This window comes from Bos javanicus, chromosome 21 (genome assembly GCF_032452875.1).
Source record: "Bos javanicus breed banteng chromosome 21, ARS-OSU_banteng_1.0, whole genome shotgun sequence".
Lineage (NCBI taxonomy): Eukaryota > Metazoa > Chordata > Mammalia > Artiodactyla > Bovidae > Bos > Bos javanicus.
In genome coordinates this window covers 22,675,717-22,688,905 of record NC_083888.1, presented here as the reverse complement: position 1 = coordinate 22,688,905, position 13,189 = coordinate 22,675,717, and the positions used below count along the sequence as shown (strand labels likewise).

Below are 13,189 nucleotides of genomic sequence, written 5' to 3'. Positions count from 1 at the left end.
GTGGCTTCTCTTGTTGCGGAGCATGAGGGCTTCACTAGTTGCGGCTCCCGGGCTCTAGAGCAAAGGCTCAATAGTTGTGGTGCATGGGCTCAGTTGCTCTGAGGCCTGTGGGATCTTCCCAGACCTGGGATCAAACCCGCGTCCCCTGCATTGGCAGGCGGACTCCTCTCCACTGTATCAGCAGTCCGCCCTCTCTCCTTCTGCTGCAGGCGGCAGAGAGAGACAATCAGAACCTGGAGGACAAAGTGCGGTCCCTGAAGACGGACATCGAGGAGAGCAAGTACCGACAGCGCCACCTGAAGGTGGAGCTGAAGAGCTTCTTGGAGGTGCTGGACGGCAAGATTGACGACCTCCACGACTTCCGCCGGGGCCTCTCCAAGCTGGGTGCCGACAACTAGGTCCCGCGTGAGTCCCCAGGGTGTGTGTGACCCGCAGTAGTGCTAGGACATCCTCCCGTTCGCGTGGCTTCTGTCAGTGCAGGCGCGGTCTGTCATGTTTCCAAACCAGGGGTGCCGTCCACCCTCTCCTCTCTGGAATAGAAATCCCCCCTCGCTTCTTCTCTGGCCTCGCGAGGTCGTGGATGACTGGACGATTCTGACTCAGGAATCCAGAACTAGGCCTACCTTAAACGTTTACGCAGTCAGGGCAAGGATGTTCATATCTTTCTCAAGGGCTGTTGCAACCATATGAACTGGAAAAAAAAAATAGTATTTTCTAATCCAAATAGGAATAGCCTTTCCACCTCTTTTTTTGTTTTGTTTTTTGAGTAGAGCTCAGAGTATTTGAATGTCCACCAGCTCCAGTGCATGGGGTGTGGCCATAGTAACTTCCCTCTCAGCATATATAGAGATGCTTTCAAACAATGACTTAGTAGATACTTGTCCTGAGAGGAGACAAGTGTCTCCTGGGGGTGTTTCCTGGCTGGGGAATCACCTACATCCCCTCAGCCCACTTCTACCAGCCCTCCAGTTTATAAGGTTGCGACAACGTTCCTTTTCTTGTTTTTAATTTCTGAACAGGTTACTGCGCTGTGGGGACAGCACACAGTGAGGGTGCCTAGCACAAAGTAGGTGCTTAATAAATATTTGTTCAATTAAATGTATACAAAGAATTTAGTGTTTTAATCAATGCCTGCCCACCCCCCCCACCCCCACCTCCTGCCAAAGCCCCTGTTGGAAAGTCCCCCGTCCTGGTGCACTGGGTCATTCTTTATCAGGCATGAATGTGACTTTGTGAGCAGACTCGTGGATTGGCTCAGGTGGCCCTGGGGGTGAGGAAGGTGGTGGTGGAAGCAGCAGGAAATAGTCTGAGCCTCCCCCAACCCCGGGAGCCCATCCTGGTTCTCTGTCCTGGGATAGGGGTGGGGGGCACCTCTGACACTCCAACTGCTCTTCCTCTCCAAGTGTGAGGTCTGGGGATTCCAGGACTGCCGACTGTCCCTGGTAGAGGGGCTGCCCAGGGCTTGGGATTTAGGGTAGGATCCTCTGTTGGGTTTAGATAATTGAAAAAGAAATCACACAGGATCACACAGGCCCATGAGCGAGAGTGGGTTCGAAGTGACCAAGCCTTGGCCTTAGAGGAGTTCTGCCGAGGTCTGCTTCCTGCGTCCCTCGGTTCCTGGGAAGGGAGGGACCAGAGCCGTAAGCCTCTCCTCTCTCACTGAGTTTCTTAGTGGAGCAAGTAAGTGGGCATCTCATTTGCCCTGTGCATGACACAATTGTCTGAATTTCCCTGGCTGTAGGCATTTCTAAATGCCTTTGACGGAGGGAGAGGCTTTGGTCCCCCCGTACCTGCTTTGAGAACCACTGTGAGAACATGTCCCTCTAAAAAGGTTTTCTCACATGTTAGAATTTATCCCTGCTGAATGTAGATAAGCAATAAAATAGTCGGAGGAGGTGGGCAGGGGACACACGGATGTGACTGTCCACGTCCTACTGTTCTCCTTCGTGTCGCTGAGATATCTCCCAGAGCGAGGAGGTCTGGTTTGGGATGGGGAAAGACGGGAGGCTGGTGGTCTGGAGCGCTGGGGCATGCCAGGGAGACCTACAAGCAGGGTGGGCGGCTTTGGTGAGGTCCACTGGGCCAGAGGCAGCCCTCCCGATGGGCGGTGGGGCTGCTGGCCCCACCCCCTCCCTGGCGCTCCAGACAGCTCTCGGGGCAATGGTGACCTGGGGAGCCAGACTGGCCCTGGGTCAGCCCCGTGGCCCAGCATTGGGCTAAAGGGTGTTCTTCTCAGGTCAGGCAAGTCCACCTGTCAGAAGGTGGGGCGAGTTTGCTGTCCAGGAGCAGCAGACACCAGGATTCCGAAACCTCAGCTTGGGTCATCTGACGCCCACCACCCCTGTCTGTGAGGCGGTTTATTCATCCAGAAGGAGCTGTCTTGACTGTCCTGAATACACACAGGGGATGTATTCGTTAGAGGACAGAGTTGTCAGAGCCACCGGCACATTCTGGAGCAGCAGGGCCATGAGCACGGTGGGCTGCTTTTATCCCTGTGTGGTTGAGACCCCTGACCCCTGTTTGCCGACAGCTGAAGAGCTGGGTGAGCGCTGGCAGTCTAGGTGAGGAGCTGCGAGCCCCCATGGGGCAGGCCCAGCTGGCCCTACACCATGCAGCCCAGGAGGGGCACCCCTCATGGGGAAGCTGACTTGGGCTCAGCAGGGACAGAAACTATGGACTTCAGTTCCTTCTGCTTTTCTCTAAAAATCTTAACAGTTCTTCATTTACTTTCTTTAAAAGAAAAAAACAGGCCCAGGACAACCTCAGCAGTCTGTCGAGAGTCTGGCCCTATCCGACAGCCTCTGGATGTCATGATAATGACCCACTGAATTTGTCTCAGTTCCCCCGTGAGCTTGTTTATCAGGAAGTCCAGCTCCCCTCTCAGCACTCACACGCTTCAGTTGTCTCTATCTTAAGCCAAACGCAGGCAGGGCATAAACGCCACCCCCACCCCCACAGGCACCTCCGCCACGTTGTGCTGCCGGAGGGTTTAGAGCCAGGGCTGCATCTTTGTTCCGAGTGGTGTCTCCTGATTTGACATTTCCAAGACTGGCTGCCTAAATCCTGATGCGCTTTCTTTTTTTCTTTCTGCATCTGTAAAATCCGGGACTAAAACAAGCAAAGTAAAATTCAGCCATAATGATCCTTAAAAATAATTTTCGTTTCTAGTAAATAAAGCCCCACTGGATGTGTGGTCCAGTGGAGAGTGGGGAGGCGAGGTGAAATATTCCTAGTGCCCAGGGAACAGAAAACCACCTGAGTGAGAGGCCAGGACAGCATGGTCAGGCCTGAAAAGAGAGTGTCTACCCGAGACCCGGAACTTGGGTGCTCCCTCTTCCACACTCCCTGACAGGCTGTTACTCTGGATCATGGTTGGGCACAGATCTTGCCCTGTTTTGCAGAGGAAGCAGACAAGCTATTCCCCCAGGGTCAACCAGCTAGTGAATGAGCAACAGCTTGGGTGGCATCCAGGTCTCCTGGAGACCCTGGTCCTATGTCTTCCTACACATGTCCACAGCAAGTGACGACTTACAGATGAGCAAATCAGAATTACATTTGTGTTCATTACAGCAGTGAGTTCCTTTTTGAATGATTCTGGCTTTGCAGGAATCTTTTTAAGAGATCATTGTTTAAAATGATGTGGGTGCTCTGAGAGGCCGGAGTGATGAGATGCAAATGCTTTGAGTCTTTCATCAATGGTTTTCATGGAGACAGAGATGTGTGTTCAAAACAAGCAGGAGGCCCCAAGAAGGCAGAGCAGTAACCAGAATGCTGGTGCGGGGAGGGGAGCGGTTGGGGGAGGTGCCCATCACTGCCCACCCCCTTCCCAGACTGGAGCCAGCACCAGGTGGAAAGCAGGTGGGCCAGTGGTTAGAACAGGTTGAATGGGACCTGACCAGCCCCCAGGAGGACTGTCCACTGTCTGAGCTGTTGGTCTCCATCCTGCAGGCTCCTTGTGGACATCTCTAGGCTTGGCAGCCCACGGGCACAGCCTAGAGGGTGGTTGGCTGATGCCCGACCACTGTGTCTGACATAAAACATCAAGCAAAGGGGGGGATATAGTTAATGTGCTGCCCAGAGGCATCACTATTGCCCATTGTGAAAAGACTCCTTTTCTGTAGGAAACACTGCTTTTCCATAGAAATCAGGGGCCACTCTAGGTGAAAGCCAGAGCCAACCACAGACTGTGCCAGGGACCTTGTTGTGGGACATCTGGTGTGGCCAGGTGCACCTTTAGAAGGCAGGCAGGCAGGCAGCCGAGATGGGACTTAGCAGAGGCACTCGATGGAGGCTGCCCTCTAAGTCAGAGGGTGCCCTTTAAGACAGAGCCAGCCACTGTTCTCTCCTCACCACTGAAAGTGGCTGTTTTGGTCATTTGTCCTTCTAAAAGCTGTGATGATTCTTTTATTTACTTGAAACATCACTGGGTGTTGAAGCACTGACAATGTAAGCTAGAAGCCTGCAAATCAACGTCCGTATAGATTTTTAAATGGTGTGCATGGTGAAAAGGACCCTGATTTCTGATTGCATGGTTTTCCCCAAAAGAAATATATATTCTGGGGATGGTGAGTGTGACAGACGGCATGGAGAGGGGGATCCTGTATAGAAACGTGTGTTGTATTACGTCTCTTTTGCATACATTTATCTCAAGAATATGGGTTTCCCGGTTCCTTTTTAAACACCAGCCAGGAAGAAGGTGATTATGGTAAGAATCTGGCAGCCGAGTGAAATGGTCTAGTGAACTTTGGAGTGTGTCTGGGGGGTGAATGTGTTGGGAGAGGGAGCAGCAGGGAGATGAGGGAGAAACAAGGAAGGGTTCTCAATTATAGAATATATGTGTAGCTAAGAGGAGTCTTCAGTAATCCTGGTGGTGATGTTATATGTTCTGATATCCATCTTTGAGAAGAGGAGCTTGTGGGTCTTTTGTTTTGAGCGGAATTGTACAGTGCCCTACTCTCTTTGACAAATGCATAGCCTTGTAAAGAGGGGCCCCCCACACCACCCCCAGGCCACACAGATCCCTGATGTGCCTGGCAGGAGCCCAGAGAAACCACGGTAGAGTCCAGACTGTGGGATGCTTGACAGGTCTGATGATACCCAGCTATGGGCAGTGCGTTACTGTTCTTGCCCTGTGTTCCACTTTTAAAGTCCTGACTTTAAATAAACTGTTATAGCAGTGTCTTATGGTGTGACAGACAATTAGGCATTTCTTGCATCACATATAAGAATTTAATGATGAGTGTGAGGTAGTTAAGTGGACTTTCCCAAGAATACTGGGGTTTTTTTCATGCCTTTTTGGTACATAAATAATATATCCTTTTTTTTTTTAAGAAGAAATTACAATGAGTGAAAATAAAAAAATCACCTGTTGTTATACCATCTGATTATAACCACTGTTAACACTTTGGCATATATCTTTTCAGACATTTTTGTATGCATCTATATAAGTTTTATTACTCTTTTCATGAGATGCAACTATGTTATACATATTATACTGTTTTAATTTGCTTTTTTCCTTTTAACACTATATTGTGAGTATATTTCTATGTCAGTAGATGTGTAACAGCATCATGTTTAACATCAGTGTAGGTTGTACTTTCGGTACTTAGGTTGGTCCCAATTTTATATGGTTATGCTCAAGGATCGGAGAAGGCAATGGCACCCCACTCCAGTGCTCTTGCCTGGAAAATCCCATGGACAGAGGAGCCTGGTGGGCTGCAGTCCATAGGGTCACTAAGAGTCAGACATGACTGAGCGACTTCACTTTCACTTTTCACTTTCATGCATTGGAGAAGGAAATGGCAACCCACTCCAGTGTTGCTGCCTGGAGAATCCCAGGGAAGGGGGAGCCTAACGGGCTGCCGTCTATGGGGTCGCACAGAGTTGGACACGACTGAAGCGACTTAGCAGCAGCTCAAGGATATGATGAAATCCTTTCTTCTAACATCTTCATGAACTTCTCAGAATATTTACTTAGGATAACTTTCTAAAATTGGACTTGCTGGCTAAAAGTATGAAAGGTGGTGCAAGCATGCCCTGTCTTCTCCCCCACTCCTGGGCACACAGGAGACACCACTTCCCAGCCCCTAGAGTCATTCAGGTCTTGTTCCTAATTATGGCCAATGAAGTACGAGCAGCAGTGACACGTGACACGTCCAGGCTGAGACTCTGAGATGCCCCTGGGCAGGTCTGCAGACTCCTGTTGCCTTGGTGACGTCCCAGGGCTGGAGCCTCTGTCAGCCTGGGTCCCTGAGTGACTGTGTGGATAGCTGCCCTTCTCCCACTAAGACACGGCCCCACCTGCATGAACCTGCAGTGTGGATAAAGAATAAATGTTAAGTCTTAACACTACTGGCATGTCACGGTTACTGAAGCACACATAATGTATCCTGACTAAGAATACAATATGCGCATGTTGGGGACTTTTAATATGGGACTTCCCTGGTGGCTCAGCTGGTAAACATCTCTCCTCATATTGCCTTCCAGAAAGATGATACCAAATTATACTCCCGCCAGCAGTGTGTGAGAACGTCTGACTCCCTCTTTTGCACTGGTGTTACTGTGGGGACCACAGGGCTAGTTTTGATATGCATTTTTTTAATTGAAAGTGTGACGCACCCTAGCTGAAATATTTATTAGATTATATTCTTTTCTTGTTTACCTATTCATCTTCTCTGGCCAATTTTCTCACAAGGTGTTTAGCTGTCTTATTGATTTCTAAGAAGTTGTTTCCCCAGCAGCCCTCACTGCTCCCTGATTAGCTGACTCGTTGATTTCTAAGAAGTTGTTTTTCCCCTAAAAATATATTTTTTTAAGTTCCATATATGACTTGGACTAAAAAAAATTTTATTTTTAGTCAACTTTATCTTTTCCTTCATTGCTGCTGCCTTTGCTGGCCTGCTTTTAAACATCTTTGCATTTCTGATTTCAAGTTTATGAATTTTCACCAGTCTTTTATTTGTGTACTTTTATCATTTTTTTAAGCAATTAAATCTGTGATGCATTTGGAATTTATTTTCCAAGTTACCCCAACTTCACTTACGGGGAAACCTTTCCTTTCTCTACTGATACAAGACCCCACTTTTCACTGTGTACGCAATCCTTATATGTCATAAACATCCTTCTGAACTTTCTGTGTGGTCCACGGTGTACATTTTTGGCACTGGTACCACATAGTTTGATCATCTCACATTTGAATGTCCCCGTTTAAATAAATGTCTTCAAAAATGTCCTAGTACTTCTGTATGTTGATATTTCCAAAAGAACATCAGGTTCATTTTGTAATGTTTATAGAAGAACTGAAAATTAAATTGTGTAAAATTTATAGGTTACTATAGAGAGAATTGGGCTTCCCTGGTGGCTCAGATGGTAAAGAATCTGCCCGCATTGTGGGAGACCTGGGTTCAATCCCTGGATTGGGAAGATCCCCAGGGGAGGGCATGGCATCTCACTCCAGTATTCTTGCCTGGAGAATCCCCATGGAAAGCCCTGGTGGGCTGTAGTCTATGGAGTTGCAGAGTCAGACACAACTGAGCGACTTAGCACAACACATAACTAGAATTAACAACTTCATAATATTTAACCTTTCATTTCAGTAAATTTATAAAGTATTGTGTTCCTCTGTGTATTCTTTCTGGTATAGATCATTTTTTTGTAGTTGTGGTTCTATGGTAAATGAGCTCTTTGTCCATTATATTTTCCAACCTCTTATTGTTCACATAAAGGTACACCACTGATTAAATCAATTAAATCCATTGATTTTTTAAATTTAAAATATTACATAAAAGCTATGTAAATGTAAAGATTATGAAAAAACATAATATGGAAATTGAAAGCCCCCCATAATTAAAAATCCCTCTGCCCCAAGATAAAACAGTCAACAGGGATCTACTGCTGCTGCTGCTAAGTCGCTTCAGTCATGTCTGACTCTGTGCGACCCCATAGACGGTAGCCCATCAGACTCCCCCGTCCCTGGGATTCTCCAGGCAAGAACACTGGAGTGGGTTGCCATTTCCTTCTCCAATGCATGAAAGTGGAAAGTGAAAGTGAAGTCGCTCAGTCGTGTCTGACTCCTTGCGACCCCATGGACTGCAGCCCACCAGGCTCCTCCGTCCATGGGATTTTCCAGGCAAGAGTCCTGCAGTGGGGTGCCATTGCCTTCTCCACAACAGGGATCCCTGGTCCTCAAATCTTTTTTTCCTGAAATATATTTTATCATTTGGACCATATGATAGACCCTTCTGCTACTTGCATTTTTCCCTTGGGAATAGATCTTGGACATTTTCCTGTCTGTAGATATCAATCTACCTCATTTTTCTTAACTCTTCATAGAGAGTTCTATGGTTGTTTGTTTATCTAATGTGATAATTGGTTATTTATTTTGTAGCTAGCCAGTTACCGAATTTCCTTTTGTTTTGCTGTTGTTACTGTTAATTCTCTTGCCTTTTTCACGTAGATAATAGTTCTGAGTAGTGATGGTAACTTTACCTCCATATTTTTAAATAATCTTATATCACTACCTTATCACATTGACCAGCACTTTTAGAATAATGGTAAATAACATCTATATAAATTGTGCCGATATTGTACATTCTTCTTTATATATATTTTTTACTTGGTAATACCTCCAGTGTTTCTTCAGAAGTACAGATTTGACTCTTAGTATGAGATATTCTTAACATTTAAATTTATATAATGTTAGGCCCTTCTCTTTCTAAATTTGCTGAAAGTTTAATCCATAATGGATGTTGGCATTTTATTAAATGCCTTTTGTTTCCCACATCTTTCAAGATGATCAAATGGTTTTTCTTTATCATGACTTAATATGAATCATTTTAATAGATTTGCTAATGTCAGACTGTCTCTGCATTTCTAGAAAAATCTAATATTGTCATGGTATATTATTCTTTGATGTACATCTCCTTTCAGTGTTAACAGTGGTTATTTATGATGGGTTGGTTTATGGTAGAGTTTTATTTTATGTTCTTATCTATCTTTTCTGATTTTTCTACATGGCTCTGCTATGACTTGTATAATAAAAATAGGAGCTTTAAAATAAGGAAAATGCTCTGGATTTGGTTTCCTCTTATTAGTTTGGAATTTTTCAAATGTTAAAGTGGATACTTGTATAATTTTTTTTTCCTGCTTTCTTTGTCAGGTATTGATGTTGGTTTTGTGTTAACTTCTTTAAAAAAGGACTTGGGAAGCTTTATCTCTTTTTTCTATGCCCTGGAACAGTTTAAATAATACTGAGAATTTTTTGCTCCTTGAGGTCTTTATAACATATATAAATCTGTCCAAGTCTAGTGCCTTTTTAGGAAATAATTCTTTGACAATTTATTCAGTGTTCCACACGCATTAGTCTCTTTAAAGTTTCTTCCTATTCTGTAAGTTTTTGGCAACTTAAACTTCCTAAATAACGATTCTGTTCAGACTTTCAAATTCGCTGGGCTGGCACTATTGTATTTTCTTTTCTCGTTCATAATGTTCTGTGCTTGTGCTTTTTATTTTAGGGCTTAAGCCTAAACAGTCTTAATTTACTGTTTTACCATTTTATGATGTTTTGGTTACTTTTTGTTTTTATTAATTTCTTCTTGTATCTTATGATTTTTTTCACCTTCTCAAGTTGAATGCCATTTTAACTTTTTCCTGTTTAATAGTAGATATAGTTACTAGCATTCATAAGGCTATATGACTTTTCTTCTGAATATTTCTTTATCTGTAATCCTTACATTTTTAGGTATGGTGTTCTAAGTTCTAATAATTTGTAATTTCAGATTTGACTTTATATTTTACTTAAAAGTTATTTGAAATTATACTTTTAAATTTCCAGATAGTTTGATACTCTTTGTTGTTATTTTTAACACTTGTTATATATTTCTACTTTTACTGCCTTGTTGTCAAAGAGGGTGTGGCCTGTACAATTTCTGCATTCAGGAGTTTATTGATGTTTTCTTGGGACCTAATAAATTGTTTATTTTAATAAATATTCCCAGGAAACTGGAAAGGAAGGTATATTCTCAGAAGGGAACAAAGTTCAATCTATATGTATTGATCTGACCTTATTAACTATAATGTTACAGACTTTTAATTTTTGCTGACCTGATTCATTAAAGACTAAGGAGAGTGTGTTAGTCTCCCACTACTGTTATATTTCTGTTTCTCTGGTGTTTCTAACAGCTTTTGCTTCATGTGTTTCAGTACAATGTTATTTGACATCTTTTTATACTTAAAGGGAAAAGGTATTTTCCTTCAAAGACTTGTATACTTTTGTGGATTTTACCTGATTTTGTTGTAACAGAGTTGTTTATGTAGAAATACATAGTTCAGTAAAATGTCTGTGTCTGTTTTTAAGCCAACAAAAATCTTTGAGAAGCCCTCTGTGTCTTAAGATACTTTGGAAATTCTGGCTCTTCCCAAGGGTAGGTGGATATTCTCCAGGATGACTTCCTGTGCCCAAGCAAGGAAGACAGTGTGCATTGAGGCATTTAAGCCTTTGCAACAGAATGAGGGTTTAGGGGAGTTGCCATCAATTCCAGCTCCTGCTTCAGGGCAGCCCCACGCTTGGTGTGCTCAGAGATCACCTGCCATCCAGCTGGTTATCTTCTGCCTTCATGAAGTCAATACTGAAGCTTTACTTTTTTTTTTTTTTTTTACAATTTTTTTTGATGTGGACCATTTTTCAAGTCTTTATTGAGTTCATTACGACATTGCTTCTGTTTTATATCTTGGTTTTTTGGCCATGAGGCATGTGGGATCTTAGTTCGACCAGGGATCGAACCCACACTCCTTGCATTGGAAGGTGAAGTTTTAACCACTGGACCACCAGGGAAGTCCCCCAAGGCTTTTCTTAACCCAAGAGGCAGTTTTCTGCTGCAGGGCTGTCCTTCTGAGCAGAAGGCAGCAGAGAGTGTTATGCTTGTGTTCCTGGCTATTGCAGGAAAAGCTAATCTCAGAGACTCATTCTACTGGGAAAGATTTTTCCAGAGCTGTTCGAGCAGATTATTCACATAGCAGAGGCTGTGCCCGGCAGAGAACCAACTTTTCCCAAATACGTGGAGGAGGTGTGAATCTCAGTTCACAGCTCAGGAGTAAAAGAAATACCACCTTCTCTATCATCCCTTCATTCAAGAAAATTTCTGTTTGGGGCCTCAATCTACCAGCCTCATGCAGTTTGATCTCAGTCACTCCTGGGACCCCCTTTTCTCCAGAGGTGAGTTTTCAGAGGCTGAGGGCTTACATAGTCCCAGGATGGTAGTGGGGAGCCTATGTCTGCTGAGATGTCCCCTGTTCCTGCCCCTGCCCTCTCACTCCACCACCTCTGTTTCACAATTCCCCAGCTTTCCCTGTCCTGCAGAAATCCCCATGAGGCTGTCCTAGGCTCTGACCCCAGATCCTCTATGCACCATCCCGTTTGACAGCAAAGGTTGAGTGGATGATTTGACTTTTGTGTGTGCATGCTCAGTCGCTTCAGTAGTGTCCGCCAGGCTCCTGTCCATAGGATTCTCCAGGCAAAAATACTGGAGTGGGGTGCCATGCCCTCCTCCAGGGGATCTTCCTGACCCAAGGATTGAACCCATGTCTCCTGCAGCTCTTGCATTGCAGGTGGATTCTTTACTGCTGAGGCACCTGGGAAGCCCCAGTTTAACTTGGAAGGCTGCTAGCTGGATCAGCCGATGCGTGTTTGCAAGAGCGAGCACGCTACTGAATGGAAGTGATTCTGTGGCCACTCATGTCCACTTGCTTTCCAGACCCTCCCAGCTCACTCGTGAGTGGCCTCAAGTGCTACGTAAACCACCTCCCAGAGGGGCCTCCTTACACCAGTGAGGCCCTGTGTTTGGGGCACCAAATACCAAATGCCCCTTCTCTGGAACATTTGGGAAATTTGACCTCAATTTTGCAATAATCTTCCCATGAAAGAAGTTTTCCTTTCCAATTCTTTTTTTAAAAAATATTTATTTATTTAATTCACTTATGGCTGCACTGGGTCTTTGTTGCTGTGCTCAGGCTTTCTCTGGTTGCAGCAAGTGGGGTCTGTTCTCTAGTTGCAGTGCACGGGCTTCTCACTGAGGTGGCTTCTCTTGTTGTGGCTCCCGGGCTTTAGGCGCGTGAGCGTCAGTACTTGTGACACATGTGACCGTGGGATCTTCTTTTAATTTCAGCATGCGAACCCTTAGTTGTGGCATGTGGTATCTTAGTTCTTGACCTGGGATCGAACCCTTGTACCCTGCATTGAAAGGTGGATCCTTAACCACTGGACCACCTGGAAGTCCTCATATGAGTTCTTAAAAGCAGAGCACCTTTCCTGGCTGTGGTCATAAAGAGATAGTAATGAAAGAAGATTCAGAAAGATGCCGTGTTGCTGACTTTGAAGATCAATGAAGGGGCCACAAATCGAGAACTGTAGGCTGCCTCCAGAAACTGAAAGAGCTTCTAGCTTCTCCCCTAAAGCTTCAAAAAAGGAATTCAGCCTTTCTGACACCAGGATACTAGCCCAAGGAGACCCACACTGGACTTCAGACCCATGGAATGGTAAGATAATAAATCTATGCTGTTTTAAGGCCATATATTTTCTGTAGTTAGTTCTGGCAGCAATAGATATACCGATAGATATAATAATATTATTATTATAAATAGATAAACCAATATACTCTTCCCATGAGTTTACATATCTGAGAGTTGAGAAACTCTGCTATGTCAATTCAGTCAACTACATGGCTTCACATGATGGGTGGTCATTAATCAAAACCTCTTGATTCTGGCTCCTGCTACTACTACCTGCTTGATTCCCCAGTTCGGATGCAGGAGAGGGAATGAAAGAGCACATGAATAAGTCAGTCTGATTGGCCCAGCTCATGGTCCTTCACTCTGGGACCATCCACAGGATGCCTCCAGTTAGGGATTGGCTGTCCTAGAATCAGCTTTGGCCAGAAGGCCCATCGTGGGATATGAGACCTGGCCAGCGCAGGCTGCCCTTGTGGCTGGGGCTATGGACGGGGAAGGCATTGTGACTGGTGTCCTGGACAGGATGCAGTGGTCCTACAGGGGCCAGGGAAGACTTCAGAAAGGAGGATGCTGTGGAGTTGAGACTGAAAGGTGGGTGTGGATTTGCCAGGACCGGGTGGCAGAGGCCTGGTATATCCCCGGCACTGAGGCTCAAGAGAGCAGAGCCGTGTGGAAGCTGGTGGCA

At 45.1% G+C, this 13,189-nt stretch overlaps 1 protein-coding gene across 2 annotated transcripts in view; it reads left to right on the top strand.

The window, feature by feature from the left end:
• The window catches only part of HOMER2 (homer scaffold protein 2), a 99,882-nt gene extending 89,548 nt beyond the window's left edge, over positions 1–10,334 (top strand). For both annotated transcript variants that reach the window (XM_061394046.1, XM_061394045.1), the window contains exon 9: positions 210–10,334. In XM_061394046.1, the coding sequence (XP_061250030.1) occupies positions 210–398 (189 nt within the window). In that variant the 3' untranslated portion in view covers positions 399–10,334. The remainder of the gene's footprint in view (positions 1–209) is intronic.
• The last annotated feature ends 2,855 nt before the right edge of the window (positions 10,335–13,189 follow it).